Below are 23,647 nucleotides of genomic sequence, written 5' to 3'. Positions count from 1 at the left end.
ATGGATATATGAGTTTGGAGCCCATGGGAGAAGTCAGGGCTGGAGACATAAAATCTGTATATAAAATAAACAAACAGGGCTTCCCTGGTGGTGCAGTGGTTGAGAGTCCGCCTGCCGATGTAGGGGACACCGGTTCGTGCCCCGGGCCGGGAGGATCCCACATACCGTGGAGCGGCTGGGCCCGTGGGCCATGGCCGCTGACCCTGCGCGTCTGGAGCCTGTGCTCCGCAGCGGGAGAGGCCACAATAGTGAGAGGCCCGCGTACCGCAAAAAAAAAAAATAAATAAATAAAATAAACAAACACATAAATATGTAATATCAGTACTTTATTTGCTAGGAAGAGTAGCCATACATCCCTGTTTGTTCATTTATTTATCAATTCATGCATTCATAAACTTATTCCACAAATGTTTATTGTATACCTACCAACATATCAGGCTCTAGTACAGTCATGCCAATGGCATCTAAAGAGAAGAGTGTGCAGCCAGAGAAGGTGGGTCATGGCAAGAAAATACTAAAACTTTTAAAAATATTGATTTTTATCTAAAAACAGAAAAAAGTCTTTCAAATATTTAATATATAGATCCACACTGCCATCTCACTACTAATGAATGAAAAGTGTGAGTTAGGCATCGTGGAGAATAATTTGGAGATTTCTTCATTTTCTTTGTTTTAATATATTGTGATTTCTTCCAGTTTATGTGTGCTGGGTTAAGTAGATTTACCAATTACATTATTATTATTATGTTTTTTTTTCTTTTTTGCAGCTCCGGACACGCAGGCTCAGCGGCCATGGCTCACGGGCCCAGCTGCTCCACGGTATGTGGGATCTTCCCGGACCGGAGCACGAACCCATGTCCCCTGCATCAGCAGGCGGACTCTCAACCACTGCGCCACCAGGGAAGCCCACCAATTACATTATTATTTCATTAAATTAACCCCCACGAAAATGGAAGTAGCTAAAAAAGATTTCTGGAAAGAAAACATGAGTTGGAGATAATAAAGCAGGCCTAAGCAAAAAGATGACGATAGAGATGACACTGCTGCTAGCATGAGCTCTACAGAAGCCATCTTATTAACTAGTGGGCATGACATTTTGTAATCAGAGATCTGGAAATATTTCCATTATGTGATTTTGATGCAAAATGACGTATGTGTGCTAACCAAGGCTGGGACTACAGTGAGGCAAGTGGGGCATTCACCTCGCACACGAAATTTAAGGGGATGCCCCAAAGTCAGCGATCAAGATAAATATCTAAATGCAATATTTTAAAAAGTCAAAATTAATGCAAAAACCTATGATAAACAAAATATCAAAATTTTAAGTAAACACAAGATCAGTACTCTTAAAAAAAATCTTATACATGTACACTAAAACTTGAAGACAGAATTTTGCAACTTGTTAAAAGAAATATTCCAGGCAATGCATTCCAAAGAGTTTTGAAAATATATAACAATGCAACTTCTTCTGGCTGACATCAGGGAAGATAGAAAGTTACTAGCTGAGTTTCAACAAAAACTTTTCATGGTTGGTGGACGGAGGTGATAAAAATGGATACTTGCATTAGAAGAGCAGCCAAAGATGTACTTCTTCCATTAGGATCTAAATATCTTTGTAAGTTATCTTTTTCAGCTTATGACAGCCGTTAAAACAAAGTACAGAAATAACCTGAACGTTGAATCACACATTTTAATAACCATTTCATAAAGTATTACAGATTTTTAAAACCACTGAAACCTAGTCAATCATATTGCTTCCATTAAATATTTTTAGCAAGAATAACAAGGATTTTAAAAAAGACAATTAATATAGAAAATAACTCTTACAGTTACTTTAAATGTTTATTTCATCTTCATCCTTTTTACGCTTTAAAAATGCTTTATGTCATACACAACAGGAACACAACAGGACGTGTATATAACTTACGTCAGTATACAGACTTTTTTTTTTGTAATAGGGAAGTGCAATCAAAAAAAGTTTGGAGAGCACAGGTACAGGTAGTTAATGCCGTGGGTGTTAGGAAAGTGGCAGGATTATATTATCTCAGCATGCTGTAGAATCGCTATACCACGGAAGTCTTCGTGAAGGACACCGCACCAGGCTTTCATAAGCGGAGGTTTGAGGAATGAGCAGGATTTAGAAAAATAACTATTGCAAAATTTGTTGCCTATAAAACAGAGCACAGTGCTTACTGCCAGAGGAGATTAAAGTACTCTAAAAACACTTTAAAAAGGAGATCCTAGGTCCAAACTGCAGCCCTGCTCTCTGAAGCTATCTCAGCCCCAGACTTGAACCTGTCGGAGAAGGAAGTTCCCCGAAATGGCCCAGGAGAGTGCAGCTCTGAAGGAGGGGGACTGGAGGGAGAGTGATACCACTTTTCCGAGCCATGGGCTGTCGCCTCCCCTAGCAGGAGGCCAGCCTTGAGGTCCCTTGAGCTGTGCCCTCGGGAGGGTGGGGAGAAGGGAAAAGAAAACGCAGTCCTTTCTGGCTGGGACCGTGTCTGAGCGCAGAGGCCGGGGGGCGGGGGAGGGGAGTCTGTGAAAAGGGGATGAGTTCAGGTGCTTTTCTAACGGGGAGGGAGAGCAGTGTTGGTAGTAGGGCCAGAGGAGCGGCTTTAGGCTCGAGTCTCTTCCTGGTGGGCAGGGAGTCCGAAGAACCCAGGAAGGCATGGAGGACCCTAAGGCCTGGTCCCTTCCTTGACGGCAGAGGGAATCCCGAGATGGACAGTCCAGAAACCCCCTCCGGAAAGCATTTTCTTGGCCGCTCAACTAACTTTATACATCCCGAGGCTAAGAGCTGAGGTAATTAGATGCGAGCGACAGCTGTCTCGGCACCTTGGGCGCCAGGCACCTGGCTTGGAGCCCGACGGCCCGAATTCTCGCGAGAACGGCAGCCGCCATTTTTCCATTGATTGCGGCGGGCTGGGGGAGGGGCCGACGACGAAGGCGGCTGCGGCGGCGACGACGGCGGAGCCTTGGGTCGGTGTCTGCGCGCTGGTGTCTGAGGCCCAGGCTGAGGCCTCCTCGGTAGCCCGAGCGCAGGCGGTGGTGAGGATGACGGCCGCTGCCGTTTTCTCCTGAGCTAGAGCCGCCGCTACCCTCCCCCTCCCCCGGCAGGGCGGAGAGGAGCGGCCGGAGTCTGAGCGATGGTGCCCGGCGAGGAGAACCAACTGGTCCCGAAGGAGGTGAGAGGCCAGCGGAGGAGGCTAGGCCCGAGGCCTGCGGCCGCTCTAGGCAGCGCAGGCCGAGGCGAGGGGCCGGCTGCGGGCCCAGCTCGTGGGCCGGCCCGCCTGTGGGGGAAGGAGGTGTTGGGGGTGCGTGGTGGGTGCGGCGAGCAATTGGGAGACCCGACTGGGTCTAGGGGGCCGGGGAGCGGAGACCTCTCCCCTTGGGTTTCTGGGGCTGGACAAATAAAGGAGCGCACTGGAAGGAATCGGGTCCTGCTTTGGGGGAGAAGGTGGCTTCTCAAGTAGTTATTTAACACGTTGAGCCAAGGTAGAGAGGTGATTTCAAAGAAAACATTCTGCAACACTGGCTGACGGGCACGACAGGGTGACGGTGCTGCTTCTGGTTTTGACAGTGGCAGTGTATAGCTTTCAGGGCTTGTGAAATCTACACCCAGCTTGAGCTTCGTGGGAGGGCAGTTAACTGCTACGACTTTTTTGAACAACTGTTTCTTACTTGGTAGTACTATGGGCCTGCCTAAATGGGGCTTCCCAATGATCGATGAAAAGTAGTAAATGCGACTTCCACGTAAAGGTAAGAGATAGCGAAGCATTAGCATATGGAGAGCTGAATTACTTTTTGTAGTTGGGCTGTGTACGCCAGTTTGGGTGACTTCTTAAATTCTTAAAAGCAAGTGATATGAGAAGGCTTGACTTCTTGGCTTCTCTTGAATAGTAGGAGAGGATTAATGGTAGAATCCAGCACTGGCCAGGGAATTTCAACATATTAATAGTATCTCTGTTGGCTTTATAAATATCTTCAGGGTATCCAAACGTGTATTTTTAACTGGTTGATCATCAGGCGAATGCTTTGGATTTTTAGTTCTCATATACCTTAAATAGAGGCAAGTGTCCGTTGAAATTAGCTATGTTGGATCTTGATATTTCTGAGTGATGTTCTTAAAAATTCTTCTTTTTTTGCCTTTTTTGGCTGCTTTATAGCAATTTGTTGCTACTTGACCAAGCTCCGACACTGCAAAAGTGTTATTGGAGTTGTGTATGTATGATATGAATATTTTCCCAACATTATCAGATGATTGTTTTGCAAGGACAGTTTTTTTTTAAACTAAGTTATCATGTGTCAGTATTTATTCATCAAGCACCACCAACTCTGCAAAGCAGGCAAACAGATGAGTTAATCAGAATTCTTGCCGTGGGAGCTTTTAAGGCTACTAAGGAAGGTAACACTAGTATTCATTGAACTCCAAGTAAGGACTAGGTACTTTTCTACAAAGGTAACTCTCATGCAGGGATGGAAGTGATAGGTGCTATGAGAGATATAAAAAGGAATTTTCTTTTAGAGCTACATAGTGCTGGTTTTCATTCCTATGAAAAGCAAAGTTAGTCCTTTCTTTATTTTATTTTTTTAATTAATTAATTTATTTATTTATGGCTGCATTGGGTCAGGCTTTCTCTAGTTGTGGTGAACGGGTTGCTCTTCCTTGTGGTGTGCGAGCTTCTCATTGTGGTGGCTTCTCTTGTTGCCTAGGCGCGCATGGGCTCTAGGCACGCGGGCTCAGTAGTTGTGGCTCGCGGGCTCTAGAGCGCAGGCTCAGTAGTGTGGCTCACGGGCTTAGTTGCTCTGCGATATGTGGGATCTTCCAGGACCAGGGCTCGAACCCATGTCCCCTGCATTGGCAGGCGGATTCTTAACCATTGCGCCACTAGGGAAGTCCCCTTTCTTAATTTTTTGACCATTAGAAAATATAATATAGGTGGAACTTTGCTTTAAGAAAACCCAATATTAGGTTTATTTCCCTAATAATTTGATTTATAGAAAACATGGTATAAATAAACACTTTCACAGGAACATACCTGAAATGCTGCCTTTACCTTTTGGATTTTAAAGATTAAACACCTCTCCTTTAAGACTAACTCCCTTACCTGAGGCTTCAAACTCATCCCCACTTACAACATTTTTTTTTTTTTCCCCTACTCTTTCTGAACCACATGCCTTTATTTTCTGTTCCCTAGACTCATCTTCAGTCTTTTCTTTTTCCCTGACTCCTTTTTTGATTCCTGGAAACTTGCACAGTACTCTCAAATCTCAAAAGTCTGTCACTTTTTAAGCTAGCTAAGTAATTCATTCTTTTTTGATGGCCATACTTCTCTTCTTGAATTCTTGCCTGCTTCTCTTCCTTGAATTTTCTTTTGCATTTGATACTTAAAAAAAATTCCTTGATTTTAGTAATACTGTACTTTGGGGCCTTTTGCCCCTGCCTCTTTGTACTATCTGACCACTCATTTAGTCAATGTCTTTCTCTTTTTTTCTGTGTCCTTAATTGTCACTTTCGTCTCATCTTTGTCATCCCTTGTCTGGTCTTTTTCAGTAGGAGTAGAATTATATAGTGCTAAAGCTGAGAGAACACATAGTGATCATTTAGTAACTTATACCCCTTCACTTCTATAGATGAGGAAATGAGGGCCAGAAGATTGAAAGTGACTTGTTCAGGGTCACATAATGAGTAAATAAATGACAGAGCTAGCACTAGAACTCACATCCCCTTGATTATACTCTGTTTTACACATCCCTTCATGGAACCTAGAAGCTCCGTAAAAGTAGTATGTAACTCTCTAAGTCCATTTACTATGTGAAAATAAATTACAGAAATTTAAAATGTCTTACTTCTGTTCTACTGGCTTATTACCAACAATTTGGCGGGCTTTTCTTTTTTAGAGAACCTCTGACACTTACTAGATTTAGATATTGGTTAAATGTGTGCATCCATGTGTGTGCACATGTGTGTGTGTGTTGTTGAACGAATAATATGTTATTCTGGTTCCTGAAGCTCAAGGACAAGTGTACCTTAGAGGACTGCTGAAGAAGGCAGCTTAGTGTTATGCAGGGCTTGGCAAACTAGTCCCTGGGCCAAATTCAGCCCACAGCCTGTTTTGTTTGGCCCATGAGTTAAGAATGATTTTTACATTTTCAAATTGTTGAAAAAAAATCAAAATAATAAAAATAATCTGTGACACATGGAAGTATATGATATTTAGATTTCAGTATTCATAAATAAAGTTTTATTGAAACACATTGATGCCCATTTATTTACTGTTATCTATGGCTGTAGCAGAATTGTGTAGTTGATACAGATGCTGTATGCAGGATAAGTTTGAAACTATTTAGCTTGGTGTTCAATGCCTAGTACACTTTGATTCTGGCCACAGTCTGCCCTTTCAGCTTATCTCTTCTTCCTCAAAACAAGTTTTTAATGCAGCCAAACAGGTTTTTCTCTGACTTGCTTTTCACTTCTATTTGTGCTAACTCTTCTTTCCTACTTCTGCCCACTGATACAGAACATTCATACACATCTTTCCCTCAGTACCTCATATCTCACTTATTCTAAAAAGCCTTTTCTGACTGTTTAACCTTAAGGATTTCTCCTTCTTAGAAGACTTTTATATATGAATAGAATTCATTTGGCAATTAATAAATAGTGCTTTGTGACATCTATTATGGTCTCAGACTGTATTTTATTATTATTCATTATGGATTTCTTGACAGCAGAGACCTTCGTGTGTGTCTGTCTCTTTCTCTCTCTCTCTCTCTTTTTTTTGGGTATGTATTATAGGTCTAAGACAGTGTCCTTTCTGAAGGACACTGATCTTCAGTAATATTCATTGATATGGTTACAGGGTTGCAAGGAAACTTAAGAGTTCTAACCAATTTCCCCTGCTTGGATATTTTCCACAACATCCTTGGCAAACTGTTTTCCAGCCTTTGCTTGAATACCTTCATGACATCTCTGATAACATCTTTGTCTTAGAAGAGATCTGTTTTAAGTTTTTGAGTTGAGAGAAGTCTAGATCTCTGTAGCTGCCATCTTTTGATAGTTGCCCCTGAACAACAGAGAAATCTTAAATCATTTTGCATAGGACAGCTTTTTCTCATTGTTGAAGAGGGGGGAGGGGAGGAGGACTGAGCATCCTCAGTTCTTTGTTTCTCAGTTGCTTTCTTTTAGACATAATCCAGTGTTTTTAATATTTCTCCTAATTGTTGTACCCAGAGGAGAGCAAAGTGAGTGTGGTCTGTTCTTTGTGGTAAATAACAAAGCATTTCACCTCACTTTTTCACTCTACTATATGTCTTTGAATTGTTTTATATTGATGTTGACTTTGAGATCTCTTTTAATGTCATTCCACTTTCATTTATTGCATCATTGTTTTTATTATTCTGTTTCCTTATAAGGATTTGTGACATTAATATTTGTTGTGTACTCACTGTACGTTCCTGTATGCTGCCATATAGGGAATATTTAGATAAAATTATTTTTTCCTCAAGTATCTTATAGTATAATTAAGGATAAAAGGTACATATTACTAATAGTTTTAAAATAATACTTTCACTGCAATACTTAAAGTGGCGTCCAAGGAGTATATAAATGTAGAAAGGATAGAAAAATGAAAGAAAAAGAATATATAGTTCCATATCTCAGTAGATTTTTTTCTGCCTCTCTTTTCCATATAATAAACACTACTTCTATCTGGAACTAATGATGATAATAATAACCAAAATTTATTGAGCATTTATTATATGTCACATACTGTTGTATGTGCTTTGTGTGTATTAACTCATTTGAACTTCACAATGACCTCATAACTATATCAGGGCCGTTAATATTGAGAGCCCTCAAAACATTAAAACAACTTGTTTTTCATCTCTATTGTCTGTTTTTTAAAAAAATAAATTCAATTAATAAATATTATGGAACATGTCAAATGAGTATTCTTTTAATTTGTATGGCTTCAAACTTTGATTGTAATTTACACATTTATATCTACAGCCCTGACCTCTCTTCTAGTTTCGGATTTCCACCTGCATACTGGATATCTCTACTTGGTTGTACTTGGACCTACAGATTAAATATGTGTAATATCAACCTCATTTCTCTTTCCTCTCTTCTCATGTCCTCCTCCCAGCATAGTTCTTTCTTTGTATTCTCTTGTTCAGTTAGTGTCATCATCATCTGTTTATTTGCTTAAGTTGGAACATTTTTTTGACTCCTCCTTTTTCCTTTTTTCCATATATAGTTAAATCGTCACTTGAAAAATATCTCTTGTATCCTTACCTTTCTCTTCGTGGCTCTGCCTCTATTTTCTCATTCAAATGTAGCCCTTTTAAATGGTCTGTGTTCTTCTAGGCTCTTTTCTTTCGTAACCGTCCTCACCACAACAGCCATTACTTTCTAAAACACATGACATTATGACTTACCTGTTTTAAAGTTTATAATTATTACCCTCTGATTGCAAATTGAATACTAGGTAATATTAATAAACACTATGCACCAGACACTGTGCTAAACAATTTACACACTTACTTAATATCTATAAAGCCCTTTAAGCATCTCTTATCTTTCATTATGTATTTTATAGATAGATAGAAAGAAAGTAAGGCTTAAAGAGTAAGTAACTTGGGCTTCCCTGGTGGCGCCGTGGTTAAGAATCCGCCTGCCAATGCAGGGGACACGGGTTCGAGCCCTGGTCCAGGAAGATTCCACATGCCGTGGAGCAACTAAGCCCATGCGCCACAACTACTGAGCCTGTGCTCTAGAGCCCGCATGCCACAACTACTGAGCCCACGTGCCACAACTACTGAAGCCCACGCGCCTGGAGCCCGTGCTCCACAACAAGAGAAGGCACCGCAATGAGAAGCCTGTGCACCCCAACAAAGAGTAGCCCCTGCTCGCCGCAACTAGAGAAAGCCCACGCACAGCAATGAAGACCCAACGCAGCCAAAAAAAAAAGAGTAAGTAACTTATTCAAAGTTGTATAGCTGTTTGTTTCTAAGTCATTGTGGCCTTAATCAGTAGGAAAGTCCTTCATAATGTAGCCTCAATTGATTTGTTTTTTAAAATTAATTTTTGTCAAAAGTTATACATGCACATATTGAAAAGAGTTGAATAACTCTGCTCTGCAGATTCTCCCTCCCCTTCATTTTGGGCTCTCCGGAGGCAACCACTTGCTACTCATTCTTTTGATATTTATCTCCATATTTCAAAATAGTATGCCTGTAGTTTTCCCTTGTGATTTTTTCAGTTGAATGGATCGTCTACGGACTTCCCGCAATGGAAGATTCGGTTTACCACTATCCCCAAACACAGACACACTTCTCAATTCTGCCCAATCCTTCCAATATTGTCATATTGCAAGTTGTTTGGATACATCAAGTTTCAAAGTTTATATCAATGTCACTGTATTCATAGTTGAGCCTTGTAGTTTATTGTGATGATTTTTCCTTCCTGTACAGTATTTTGTTTTCCATGAGTTAATATTTTCTAAGAATTTGCTTTTGCTTTGTTTTCTATGTATTTATCATTAATTTAACCAAGTGGTTCTCAATTGGGGGCAACCAAGAGGATATTGGCTATGTTGGGTAGGTGAGGGAGGGCAGGAGTGTGCTACTGATATCTAGCGAGCAGAAGCCAGCTATGCTGCCAAGCATCATCCTGCACTGCACTGGACCGCCTCCCACGACAAAGAATTATGTGGTCCAAAATGTCAATAAAAACTCTGATTTAGTCCAAACTCTCAAGTGTATGAGTCTTCTCCTTATGTTTACAACTACCAATTTTTTGATGAATTTTCTTGAATTGCAGCTGCTGTCTTAGATTTGCCTTTACAATCATTTTAGAAGTTTCCGTCAGGTCTCTCTTGTATTAGAGCTCCTGGTTCTGTATCTGATGTCTTCATCTTTCTTTGTGTTCTCATTTTGGAGGACCACTTTCAATAGCTTTCTGGATGGGCTATAATTTTTTCAAGACTTCACATGTCTGAAAATGTTTCTACCCTCTTGCTTTATAGATAGTTTGGCTGGGCAGAGAATTCTCAGTCAGAAATAATTTTCTCTCAGAACTTTGAATACATTGCTCCATTGCCATATTGTTTTCAGTATTGCTGTTGAGACATCAGATGCCTAGAAGATTTTTTTAAAATTAATTAATTAATTTTTGGCTGCGCTGGGTCTTCGTTGCTGTGTGCGGGCTTTCTCTGGTTGCCGCGAGCAGGGCCTGCTCTTCGTTTCGGTGTGCAGGCTTCTCATTGCCATGGCTTCTCTCTGCCACGGCTTCTCTCGTTGCAGAACACGGGCTCTAGGTGCGCGGGCTTCAGTAGTTGCAGCACACGGGCTCAGTAGTTGTGACGCACAGGCTTAGTTGCTCCGCGGCATGTGGGATCTTCCCGGACCAGGGATCGAACCTGTGTCCCCTGCATTGGCAGGCAGATTCTTAACCACTGCACTACCAGGGAAGTCCCTGCCTAGATGATTTTGAATCTTACTTTTCCTCTCTGGAAGCCTGGAGAACCTTTTCCCCTAGAGTTCTGAAATTCCTGTATTATGTGTACAGGTCTGTTTTTCTCCACTTCTCCTGGGTTCAGGGTAGTCTTATTCAATCTGATATTTGTCTCATCAGTTCTGGGAAATTTTCTTAAGTCATTTCTTTTGTTTCTTCCCTTTCGTTTTCTCTGTTCTCTCTCTTGAATTCCTATTATTTAGGTAATGGATCTACTGTCTTGGTTTCTCTAATTTTCTTCTGTTTACCTCTATTTTCCATTTCTTTTCCTTTTTCCTCTGTTTTCTGGGAGATTTTTCTCAATTTTATCTTCTGATTCTTCTAAGGTTTTATTTCTGCTATCATGTTTATAATTTCCAAGTACTCTTTTTTTTCTGAAAAAGTTTTAATATATCCTGATATATCCTGTTTTTGATATCCTATTTGTTTTATGGATGCAGTGTCTTATCTCTCTTAGGAAATTATTGATACTTCTCTGCATATTCTCTCTTTTCTCCAAATTTCCTTTTTCTGTTTGTTTGCTTTGGGCTTTGTCTTTCATATTAGATGCTTTTTTTAGATGTCTGGTATTCCTTGGAACTCAATGCTTATTTAGAAGAGGGGCCTTAAAAAGCTGAATGGAAGCTCTGCCAGTGGGTAATTATGGTTTTCCCTGTACTTTAGATATGTGTGGTTAATTTCCTTGTAGACTCCCAGTGACACGTTTTTCCCTGTGCTGAATTGATTTCCCAGAAAAGATTTCTGATCTTTTGCTTGGAGAGAACAAGCTTGGGAGCTGAGTAGGAAACGGGGTTGTGGGTTTCATCATAAAGTACATGAATACCGTTTCATTTAATTCTCCAGTTTTCAATGTGGCAGCCCTCAAATTTGATTGCACCTGGCATCCTCTAGTCCAGAGATACCTTGTTTTATGCTCTTCTGAGATTGCTTAGTCTTTTGCCCGGAAGGGTCAAAGAGTAAAAGAGAGAGGATCTGGGAGTTCTGACTGCTTCTTAAGCAGACTTTAATCTCTTATTCTAGCTTGGACTTCACTCTTGCTCCCAGAGCATCGGAAACTGCTAGTTCCTGAGCCTTTTCTGGTTTTTTTCCCTTTTTTCTTTTTAAATTTTTATAGAAAGCTTGAAAAAAGAATACACAGAGTTCCCATATACCTGTCACCAAGCTTCTCCTCATGGTAACATATTTTATAACCACAGAACACTTATCAAAAGTAAGAAATTAACTTTAGTACAATACTATTAACTATACTACAGAATTTATTCAGATTTGACCAGTTTTCCACTAATGTTTCTTTTTATTCCAAGATCCAAATTCAGAGTCCCACATTGAATTTTGTTGTCATGTCTCCTTAGTTTCCTCTTATCTGTGACAATTTCTCAGACTTTCCTTCTCTTTCATGACCTTGACATTTTGAGCAGCACTAGTCATTTTTGCAGAATCGCCCTCAATTTGGGTTTGTCTGATATTTTCTCATGATTAGATTGAGGTTATTAAAGAGAAGGCTGTCACAGAAGTGATATGTCCTTCTCTGTGCATCATTTGGCGGGGTGCGGGGGGGGACATGATGCTGATGTGTCCTACTGTGATGTTAACCTTTGATCACTTGGTTCAGGTGATTCTGCTAGGTTTCTCCACTGTAAAGTTACTATTTTCCTCTTTAATAATTACTAACTACTTTGAGACCGTGCAGATATCCTGTTTCAGCTTAAACTTCTGCCCACTAGTTTTAGCATGCATTTATAGATCTTGTTACTGTTGCATTCTAATAGTGATTTTCTGTTTCCCTCATTATTTCTACATTTATTAATTGGAATTCTTTTGTGAGGAAGAGTTGTCCCTTCTCCCACATTTATTTACTTAATTATTTATTTATGTCAGTATAGACTTAAGATATTTATTTTATTCTTTCGATTATAACCCCAAACTATTGTTATTTATTTTGTTGCTCAAATTGTTCCAGTCTTGGCCAGGGGGAGCTCTTTCTGGTTAGCATCTGTGCTCATCCTTGCCTTTTGAGCACTTCTGTACTTTGTGGCACCACATAAAGCTTCAACCCATCTTATGCTTGCCCTGCCCCAACCCTGCAATCAACCACTTCTCCAGAGAGTTTAGGGGTCTTTTGGTATAATTGTAACTGTGGTATGTCCTGTAAGCCAGGTGTCTTTGTTTTTCTAGGCTAATGTAGGTTTCAGTCTTCTCAGGTGTAATTGTCACTACCACTTGTTCTGCTTTCTAGCTTCTAAAATTGTGTTTCTGGTTTCCTATGGATTTATGCTCTTTAAAAAATTTCTTTATTCTTGTTTCAGAGAGGTTTTGGGAAGCTTTTGAGCTAAATGCTTGTATTCAATTTGTCCTCTTTGACCAGAAATTCTTAATGTTTTTGTTATCTCCTGCCCCAAGCCAATTTTGTTTTAGCCACATTCAACCACATTAGTTGCTGTTCCCTGATGTGCTGTATGCTTTCGTGTGTCACTTGCCCTGAGTGAATAATATGAAATGTTTTTTAATACCTGCTTTTTAGGGAGTTTTAAATGGGTGAACTTTGATTTTACATGAAAACTATTTAAGTACTTTATTAAGTACATTTTTAGGATTCTTGCCTCTTATTTTCCATTTTTTGGATTAGTCACATAAATGTTTTGTGTCTTAGTACCAAATATTGTAAATTTTTTGCCAAAATGGAGGGGAGAGGCTTAGTGCATTTCTAGAGTACTAACATACCATCACCATCATAGCCCAAGTTGAAAGAAAAGATTGTATTGAAAATAGGGGGTTGTGTAGCACAGGGAACTCTGCCCAATATCATGTAACAACCTAAATGGGAAAAGAATTTGAAAAAGAATAGATACATGTATATGTATAACTGAATCACTTTGCTGTACACCTGAAACTATCACAACATTGTTAATCAACTGTACTCCAATATAAAATAAAAAGTTAAAAAATAAAATAAAAAGTTATTGCCCAAAAAAAAGAAAAAGAAAGGGGGTTGTGAAAAACATAGTATTAAATATACATTAAAATACCTATTGTAAATTTAGGTTCCAGAAGACATCGACTTTAAAAACTTGATTCATTGGTATTAAGGACCTTATTCAGTTCAGGCAACATGATAAGTGTCATGATATTCAGAGGCATATTCTTTTATGAGGCTTATTACACGGAGTGTTCTGTCTAGGTATTGCTGCTTAGAATCTAATTTTGTACAAACATTCTCCACTGTAAATGATGTGCTTTTTCACATCAAGATTCTTAAAGAATGTATTTTTCCTGAGCCTGCTTTTCTGTCAGTATAATGGAAGAAGGGGTGTATAAAGGTGTAGTGTAAGTGAACAGATGTCTCCTCTCTGCTCTACTGAATACTTCTGTTTACTTTGTCTCAGGGTGTGGGAGCAACAGTAATTGCCCTGTTCTTTTGTTTAATGGAACTAAACTGAAACAAGCATACCTAAAGTAGCCATGGACAGGAACATTTTCATTGACATAAAACTGTTGCTGCAATCCACTGTCGAGAGTGTTGAGAGATTACTGTTTTTATGAAACTTACTGAGATATATGTCTTGAATTTGTTTTTTGTTGTTGTTTGTTTTGTTTGTTTGTTTGTTTTTGGCCATGCTGCACCGATTGCAGGATCTTAGTTCCCCCACCAGGGATAGAAAGCAGGCCCTGGCAGTGGGAACACTAAGTCCTAACCACTGGACTGCCACGGAATTCCCAATATGTTTATTTATTTATTTGTTTGTTTTGGCCATGCCATGCAGCTGTATTGAATTTTTTATGTTTTTAAAAAGCAAGCTTTTAAAATCCTACCCAACCAGCAAAACCTAGCCCTTCTTACTACTATAAGAAACTTTTCCTGATTCTCCTCTTTCAACCTGATAGCATTTTTCTAACCCTGAAATCCCATAACACTGTAACTTTTGACATTTGAAAAATTATAAGTTAATACCTTTATTATTTGTGTTAATACCTTTATTAGAAGCTCTTCAAAGTCAGGACACAACAGTCAGAGTGCCTGGGTTCAACTTCCAGTTTTGTGACCTTGGGCAAGTTATTTAACCTACCATTACCTAAGTTAAATGAGGATACTAGTAACTACCTCCTAGGGTTGTTGGGAACGGTTAATGAGTTAATACATACAAAGTGTCTTCCACTTAGTAAGCACTCTTATAAATGTTATCTGTCATAATAAGTGTTACTACCTTCATTACGGTTATTACCTTCATCCTGTATTCTCCCTAGGGGCCAGCATAATGTACTGTACATTGTTGTTGTCCAAAATGTATTGATTAAATAAAAATGAAGTCATATTTTAGTTATTAAATATGCTTAGTTGTTTGAAGTCGGGGATCTGATATGACCTGTCAGCATAAATCCTAAATGATTGTTAGATTTGACAGGTTCTTTTATATTATCAAGTAAGACCTGTTTTTACTACTTTTTGATAGTTGAAACATGTGACAAAGTACAAATGAAACTTTTTAGTCTAATGAGATCCTAAGAAAAATTGGTTTAGTATATATAGATATTTGTTGAAATAACTTACTAGATTAACAAGTTATTTGTGTATAAGTTTCAGTGTGAAATGTTATTTTAAAGCAGGATTCATGTTAAGAATAGTTTGTTTCTGGGAGAACTTTATGTGTTTGATAATTCTGATTTTCAAAAACTCTAGAGTATAACCAGTTGACATGGATAGAAGAACCAATTAACCTATTTTTGTCAGTTGTATTACTGATTGTGCTTTAGATTTGGTGCTGTGTAATTGACTGCTATAAGACTTGCAGAGTCATTCAAATATTAGCAGAAATATAGTGGCTTTCCAGTAGAGAAAAACTTAGGGCTAAGTGACATAATTAAGAAAAAAGATCTGGAATTTAAATCTTTCTGTATACAGTGAGTCCAGTACTTTTGGTTTAGCTTTAAGGAAAACCATGAACCTCATTTATCACCTAAGTGAAATTTTCTAGTATAACCAAAGCATTGTAATTTGACTATAAATACCTTTCTTGTTTCAAATGATATTACCTATTTTTATGTCATCATAAATACGCTTTAATTATTCTTAATGTAGATTTCCATAGTTCTGGATGCTGTCGAATTCATTCAGTTAAGCATTGAGTTAGTAGCTGCCAAGAACCAGAGAATCAAAGATGAATAAGGAATGTGACCTAGTTCTAGTTGCTAGTCTAGTCTGGGAGACAAAAATTTGTAATGAGGCAAATGCATAATTTGGAAATAAAGTGGGCCCATAGAGGAGGGAGCTACCAGCTTTATCTAGGGGATCCTGTGAGAATGTAACACTTAAATTAGGTCACAAAGGATGACTTGACTGCCAAGTAAAGAAGGAAGTAAGAGCTTTTAGTTAGGAGAAATGGCATTTAAAACACACAAGTCTGTAATGCATTTTAAAAGTGGCAGAAAGTTGGGGGTAAATGCATGGGGTGCCTGGGGTTGAGTGAGAGAAGATAGTTCTGACAGATTGTGTTTTAAAATTCTGAAGGCTTTGTATGCCTAAAAGGAATTTAGGTTTTTATTGTGCAGAAATTAGTGGGCAGGAAATGTTTTTTTGGCAGAAAAAGTTAACCAATTTGTTTGTAATTGTTACAAACAAATTCAGTGAGACTTGTTTGCTGAAACATTGTTTACTTGCATGAATGTTTTATATCGCTGCATTAATATTAAACATTTACACACAAACGAAAATGGGGCAAGGCAGAATTTGCTATAATACTGATTCTCTCACCTGTTTTTTTTTTTTTGCATTTGCAGTCATATAATTAGGTACTTTTTTTTGTTCTTTTAAGAATAAAATGTTTCCCTTTCATAATGCATCTTAAGTGCATTCTCCACATTTGAGTCATCCTGGCAGGATATCCTTTGGCATAATTGTTACATATTTGATATGGATAACACACAGGTAGGTATCTTCAAATAGGCTAACTAGATAGGCCTCATTTGCCTCCAGAAATGTGCCAGTAGCTGCACTTTGGTAGTGTAGATCTGGTTTGAAGTCCTGAACACTTGCAAGTGAGAAGTTCAGTGTACTTCAGGGACAGCTGCAGTATGAGGCTTGTAAAAATGTGGTTTCTTCACCTTTTCAGTATAAGACATATTCTTGTGAGTGACTTTAGTAGCTGGTTGCTTTCTTGAGTGCTTTACCACTGGCTTTTTACAGGCATTTGTCTTGATAGGAGCCATAGTATAGAGAACTCCCTGTTTATACCCCCCTTCTTTTCGGCAGCTCAACAGGCTAAAGTAGCACTGGTGCTAGAGTGATGACTGGTGGCGGCTGCAGCAGCAGCAGCAGCAACTGAGAACACCACAAGGAGTGTTAATAGGGGATTAATGAAATCTTCCCAAGGATTTCCCCAGTGCTCCAAATTCAGTTGACTTTAATATTTTACTGAGAGGAGCTCTTGATTACAACCCCAGTTCCGGGTTGCATTAGAAAGTAGAATTTTTGTATGACTTACCTGGTAAAAGATACGTATTGCTTTAGTAAATATATCAATACATAAACTATCTATGAATTCATATACATTTCTTCCATTTTATAGATATGTCTACCTTTTTATGTGTTTAGGTATTTTAATTTTGTTGCCTTTAATTTTATGTACACCAAGTTGTATAATTTATTACTTTATTTATAGCACTTTGTGGTAATGAAAGGGAATTGGTGAAAAATTAGATACCTAACAATGAAGTCTCTTATTAAAAGACATCTAAGGGATTTCCCTGGCAGCCCAGAGGTTAAGACTTTGCCTTCCAGTGCAGGGGTTGCTGGTTCGATCCTTGGTCGGGGAGCTAAGATCACACATGCCTCGTGGGCAAAAAACCAAAGCATAAAAACAGAAGCAATATTGTAACAAATTCAGTAAAGACTTTAAAAATGATCCATATCAAAAAAAAAAGACATCTAAGAAATATTACTGCTTTAATTTTGACATCTTAAATTCACGTCTTGAAATATTTATTTACTATTACATTATTTACCATTAACATAACACAAGTATGATTTTTAAAATTCTAAGAAAAATAGACAGTGATGCAGAAAATATTTCTACAATTCAGTAATATGATTTAACAGTGGAAGGGAAGTAGTAGTTAGGTATTACAGCTCCTTCATTTATAGGGGAGGAAAACATGAAGGCTGTAAAAACCCCATAACTTACTTAATGTCTCAGGTAGTGGAAGAGCTAGAATGAGACTTTTTTGAAAAAGTCAAGTTTACTGAGGTATAATTTATATACAGTAAAATTTGTTCCTTTAAGGCATACAGTTTTATGAATTTTGACAAACTTATACAGTTGTATAACCACCACCACAGTCAAGATATAGAACATCTCCATCACCTTAAAAAAGTTTTCTCATGCCTCTTATAATCAACCCCACCTCCCACCTCTAGGCTCTGCAACCACTGATCTGTTTTCTGCCCTCATGTTTTGCCTTTTCCTCATATAACTGGAATTCAAATAGTATGTAGCATTTTGAGTCTGACTTTCATCTAGCATAAAACTACGATGTTTATCTATGTTATCTGTTGTATCACTAGGCTTCCTTTTTATTGTCCAGTTTCACAATTTGTTTATCCATTTATTAACTGGTGGACATTTGGGTTATTTCCAGGTTTTGGTGATTCTGAATAAGCTGCTACAAATATCTGTGTACAGCTTTTTCTTTTGGTAGACATATGTCTTCATATGGTAAGTGCGTGTTTAACTTCGTAAGAAACTGCCAAACTCTTTTCTGAAATGGCTGTACCATTTTGCATTCCATTGAGCAGTGTATGCACATTCCAATTGCTCTGCCTCCGTGTTGGTACTTGGCAATGTCAATATTTTTCAGTTTAGTTTTTTAATCATTCTAGTTAGTGTGTAGGGATATCTCTGTGGTTTGAATTTGCATTTCTTATTGACTAGTGATGTAGTGTATCTTTTCATTTACTTGAAGTTTTTTATTAAGCCTGCTTTTAAAAAATCATTTTATTTGAATATTACATATTTAAAGTTTTGCTAGTACTGATAGGAGAGAGAAGTAAAAAGAGTACCTATTCTCAAGGAGTTGATGATTTACATAGAGAAAACTGGTAATTGTGTTAAAGAGTATGGCTGTAATTTTGACAGGCTTCTTGAGAAAGGGGGTCATATATTAGCTTTCTGGTAGAGAGGATAATGGTTTGGGAATCAGAAAATGCATTGGTTTGGCTTTGCGTTGCTTATCCTTTCTGGGCCTTTCTTTTTTTTCTTCTTTCTTCATCTCTGAAATGAGGGAGTTGGACTAGATAAGGTATAAGATTTGTCCCTAAATTATAAATCTACATAAACTGTTTGGTAGTAGTTTTTTGCTTTTTTTTCAGTAGTAGGTTTTGTGGGTTTTTTTTTTTTTTGCGGTACGCGGGCCTCTCACTGTTGTGGCCTCTCCTGTTGTGGAGCACAGGCTCCGGACACAGGCTCAGCGGCCATGGCTCACGGGCCCAGCCGCTCCGTGGCATGTGGGATCTTCCCGGACCGGGGCACAAACCCGTGTCCCCTGCATCGGCAGGCGGACTGCCAACCACTGCGCCACCAGGGAAGCCCTGTTTTTTTTTTTTAAAAAATAATAAATTTATTTATTTTTGGCTGCACTGCATCTTTGTCGCTGCGTGTAGGCTTTCTCTAGTTGTGGCGAGCGGGGGCTGCTCTTCATTGCAGTGCACGGGCTTCTCATTGCAGTGGCTTCTCTTGTTGAAGAGCACGGGCTCTAGGTGCACGGGCTTCAGTAGTTGTGGCACTTAGGCTCAGTAGTTGTGGCTCGCGGGCTCTAGAGCGCAGGCTCAGTAGTTGTGGCACACAGGCTTAGTTGCTCCATGGTACGCGGGATCTTCCTGGAACAGGGCTCGAACCTGTGTCCCTTGCATTGGCAGGAGGATTCCTAACCACTGTGCAAACCAGGGAAGTCCCTCAGTAGTAGGTTTTTAAATTATGTAAGAAGGCTGTGCAATCAGAAAACAAAGATCTTTGCAGATCTTTCCTGTCTGATGAAATTTCTGTTACCCAAAAAAGATCATCTTCTGAAATTTTAAATAATATAAATTATAATATAAATATTATAGTTGAGAATTATATATTTCTTATTTTTTAACACTTTAAAAAAATTAATTATTTATTTTTGGCTGCATTGGGTATTCGTTGCTGCACACAGGCTTTCTCTAGTTGTGGTGAGCGGGGGCTACTCTTCGTTGAGGCGTGCAGGCTTCAGTAGCTGTGTCTCTTGGGCTCTAGAGCGCAGGCTCAGTAGTTGTGGCTCACGGGCTTAGCTGCTCTGCAGCATGTGGGATCTTTCTGGACCAGGTCTCGAACCCATGTCCCCTGCATTGGCAGGCGGGTTCTTAACCACTGCGCCACCAGGGAAGTCTGAGAATTATATATTTCTAAAGTCTATTATAAGGATGGTAGCTGACAGTTCTATGATAATACATTTTGTATGATACTATATTATTATTATCATTTATGGAGCATTTTTAAGATGTTCTCTTTTGATATTCAGAAAAACTCTTTGTGAACCATGAGAGTCAGAGATAAGTGACTTGCATAGGATTACACAGCTAAAAGAAAAGTAGCCACCTTGACCTAAGGGTTCTAGCCTAGATCCTTTGCCTCTGCACTACATTGCTCTTTGCACTGTAGACCATTCCAGTAGGAAATAAAATCTTTAAATTGTTTTAAATAACCTTAACATTTTTTTCAGTTGTATAGTTTCATGTTCAGGGTATTATAAAATTTATTATCCATGCTTCTAAATAAAAAGCATGGTAACACATAATATAAAAATCTACTTTGATTTAGTAGTAATGCAGTAGAACATTCAAGACTTGTAAACAAGTCAGTTGTATCACAAGCTGAGTCACTGCTTGTCAAGAACAGCCTACTCACAGAAGAAAACTTAGCTGTAATCAAAAATAAAGATAACAGGAATAGTAAAGGATATATTATATACCCTCCTGAGAGTAGTTTAGTTTCTAAGTATAGATGCCTTAACAGTGGGTTACCCATTAACAGTAGTAGAACAACTGTTAAAAGGAGTATGGCAAAAGTGGGAATGGTGTTAGGATAGAAGTGAGAGGAAAAATACTATTATCATAATTTTAATGACACAAATATATTCAACATTATGAAGTCATCAGAAAGCTTGTATTTCTTAGGAGATCTGTGTTCATATGTGACCTTAGGTTTCTTAATTTGTTGTTCATCTGTAAAATAAGGACCTTGATCTGATGTCCAAAGGTTCATCCATCTTTAAATATATGTATTATAGTTCTGTGTGTGTGTGATGAGTCATCTGATTGATTGCTTCTTAACTATCAAATGAAATATGTTGATCATAGTTAAATAGATTGTAAACTACTCTTTTAAAGTGCTGAAACTTTACACTGTTACTTTTCTACTAATCAATCGAATGAGTACTTGATGTAACCTGTTACAAGAAAAAAATGTTACAGAGTTTTCAGAGTTTTATATATTTAGTTTTCTAATTATATTATGGGGGTTCTGGGAGCTTGATTTATGGGTATTTTAAAAGGAAGTGGAATGCAGGATTCTGAGGGACACCTAATACTAGAGCACAAAGGCAGGTATGAAACTGTATTTTTACAGAATTTTAAAAACAAATGTTATATGTTGACAGGCAGTTGATGTTATCATGTTCTATATTATTTTAAGTTCAGAAAATCCATTCTATGATATATTAAATAAGTACCTGTTAATATTGCAAGTTAGTTTATCACAGAATCTGTATTTAACTAAAATAGTAAAGTAGAATGTACTTACAATTTTTTTATGCCTTGAACTAAGCTTTTAGAATAGGTACAAAGTCATCTTTTAGAAAATTCCTATATGAAGATTTGAATTTGAAGAAACTCAATATATATGAAGAAAGCAGGTTAAAGCAGGGAGTGATTATTATCAAACTTCCTTTAAATAGTAAAAGCCCTTGCAGTAAAAAAAATTTCAAAATTTAAAATCATTTTGGAAACTTTTCAGAGTTTCCAAAATCAATTCAATTTTTAAAAATTTACTTAGAAGTTTTAAGAGCACACTATGCTTCCAAAAGCATCAGCTATAACATATTATGAATTATTTTCCTGAATGAATATATTTTGTTTAGAGAATTCCCTAAAGGACCTTAGACTTTCTGCTTTTGTGGTTTGTTTTTGGTAGTTAAGATTTTAAAGTACCCGTTTTTATTTCTAAGCTAAGTAGAATCACACTTAATCTGCTTATGTTTCTTCCTACACAGTTGTTGTGGTCTTTATTCATGTTCATATTGTATCTTTATGATTTTCTGAAGTATTTACGTACTCCTGACTAATCTCCTCAATTCCTTGGACATATTTGTTTGTTTGTTTTGAGTATATTAAGAAGAAGAGCTAAATTCTGTTTTTTAAAAAACTGATACAAACCTTAGATATGTGAAAGAATTTTTTTTATTAGAGATTTGAGCTTAAAATGAAATATTATGAAAAGCTATGGTTAAGAAGACTGAGCCATTTGGGGGAAGTTATAGAGGATGCTAGTGAAAATGGACTTAACGTGGATACTAAGAAAGTTTTGAATTTTTGTTAGTAAAATGTCATTTGTATCACTTTCTGATTGTAATGATTAATAGAGATGTTTTATTATAAAGGCTTGACTGTTTAGGAATGCTAAACAGAAATGGGAAATGTGACATATTTAAATGATATACTATTAAAAGTTTCAGAATACCTACATATACATTCTTAGTCATTTGATTACTTTCCATTCTATACAGTAATGTCTTTAATGTTAACTTTTGAATGGAACAAATCATCTGTTTATTTTGATGATTAAATTATTCCATATTTGGCCAGTGAGAGCCTTTTCAACTGGTTCCTGTGTCCTTTTGACATATCCCATCAATGTTGGAGGATGTCCTTACTTTCTGGCAGTGCAGGGCATTCCAAACTCTTTGTGTATTTTCCCAGCCCTAACACTAACATCAGCCATTTCTACAAAGACCTATGGACCCTTTTTGTGGAGAATCGTATTGAGAAACCAAGATCTGGGCATTAGATGTGTTTATTGCTACAGGGATGTCATTGCTTCTAGATACTCTCAGTGGAAGGAGGTAGAAAATATGCACAGACATGTATATAAACATGAAATCTGTTTTTATTTCTATATCTGTTTCTCTGTAAATGTATGTATATATACAATCAAATCATCTGTAAGTCCTTAATCCATAGGCAAAAAAATTTTTTTGGTTTACAAGAAAAAAGGGAAATTTATTTCATGCTTATACATATATTTATATATATCCATAATATATTTTATGCATATTATGTGTCTGTAATACAGAACCATTGGAAACCCAATTTGCAGACACTTTTGCTGCTTCCACAAATTTTGGTCGTAAGTTCTCTATTTAATTTTTTTTAAAAAATATATTTATTTATTTATTTTTGGCTGCGTTGGGTCTTTGTTGCTGCGCGGGCTGCGCCGGGCTTTCTCTGGTTGCCGTGCGCGGGCTTCTCATTGCAGTGACTTCTCTTGTTGTGGAGCACAGGCTCTAGGCGCGTGGGCTTCAGTAGTTGTGGCTCGTGGGCTCTAGAGCACAGGCTCAGTAGTTGTGGCGCACGGGCTTAGTACCTCTGCAGCATGTGGGATCTTCCCGGACCAGGGCTCAAACCCATGTCCCCTGAATTGGCAGGCGGGTCCTTAAGCACTGCGCCACCAGGGAAGCCCTACTGTGCTAGTTTTGTCATTTGTTTTCTGTAGACTCAACATTCTGTTTGCTGTATACACTAGGAGTATAGTCCTTGGAATCTCCCCAGATCTTTTTCATGTACTGTTGTTCAGGAGTGTCTTGGTTATTCTTGTAGTTTTACAGATTTGTACAGGTTTAAGAATCAGCCTGTTAGTCCTCCCTCCACCCCCAACACACACACACACACACACACACACACACGCACGCACGCACGCACGCACGCACTCTTGGAATTTTGATTGGCATTACATTGGACCGATAGATTAATTTGGGAAAGTTAACTTTTTTACAGTATTGAATCTTCCAATTTATGAACATGACACATCTTTCATTACCTTATCATTTATTCAGATCTTTGTTAATTTCTTA

At 38.1% G+C, this 23,647-nt stretch overlaps 1 protein-coding gene across 3 annotated transcripts in view; it reads left to right on the top strand.

Annotated features, from left to right (window-relative positions):
- Positions 1-2,913: 2,913 nt before the first annotated feature.
- USP47 (ubiquitin specific peptidase 47) overlaps positions 2,914-23,647 on the top strand; it is a 121,576-nt gene continuing 100,842 nt past the window's right edge. For 2 of the 3 annotated variants that reach the window (XM_004279181.4, XM_004279180.4), the window contains exon 1: positions 2,916-3,185. In XM_004279181.4, the coding sequence (XP_004279229.1) occupies positions 3,147-3,185 (39 nt within the window). In that variant the 5' untranslated portion in view covers positions 2,916-3,146. Of the gene's footprint in view, positions 3,186-23,647 lie in introns of all 3 variants that reach the window. The other variant, XR_004476512.2, reaches the window with a different exon arrangement.

The sequence above is a fragment of the Orcinus orca genome, chromosome 8 (genome assembly GCF_937001465.1).
Source record: "Orcinus orca chromosome 8, mOrcOrc1.1, whole genome shotgun sequence".
Classification (NCBI taxonomy): Eukaryota; Metazoa; Chordata; class Mammalia; order Artiodactyla; family Delphinidae; genus Orcinus; species Orcinus orca.
This window is presented reverse-complemented; position numbering and strand designations above follow the sequence as displayed.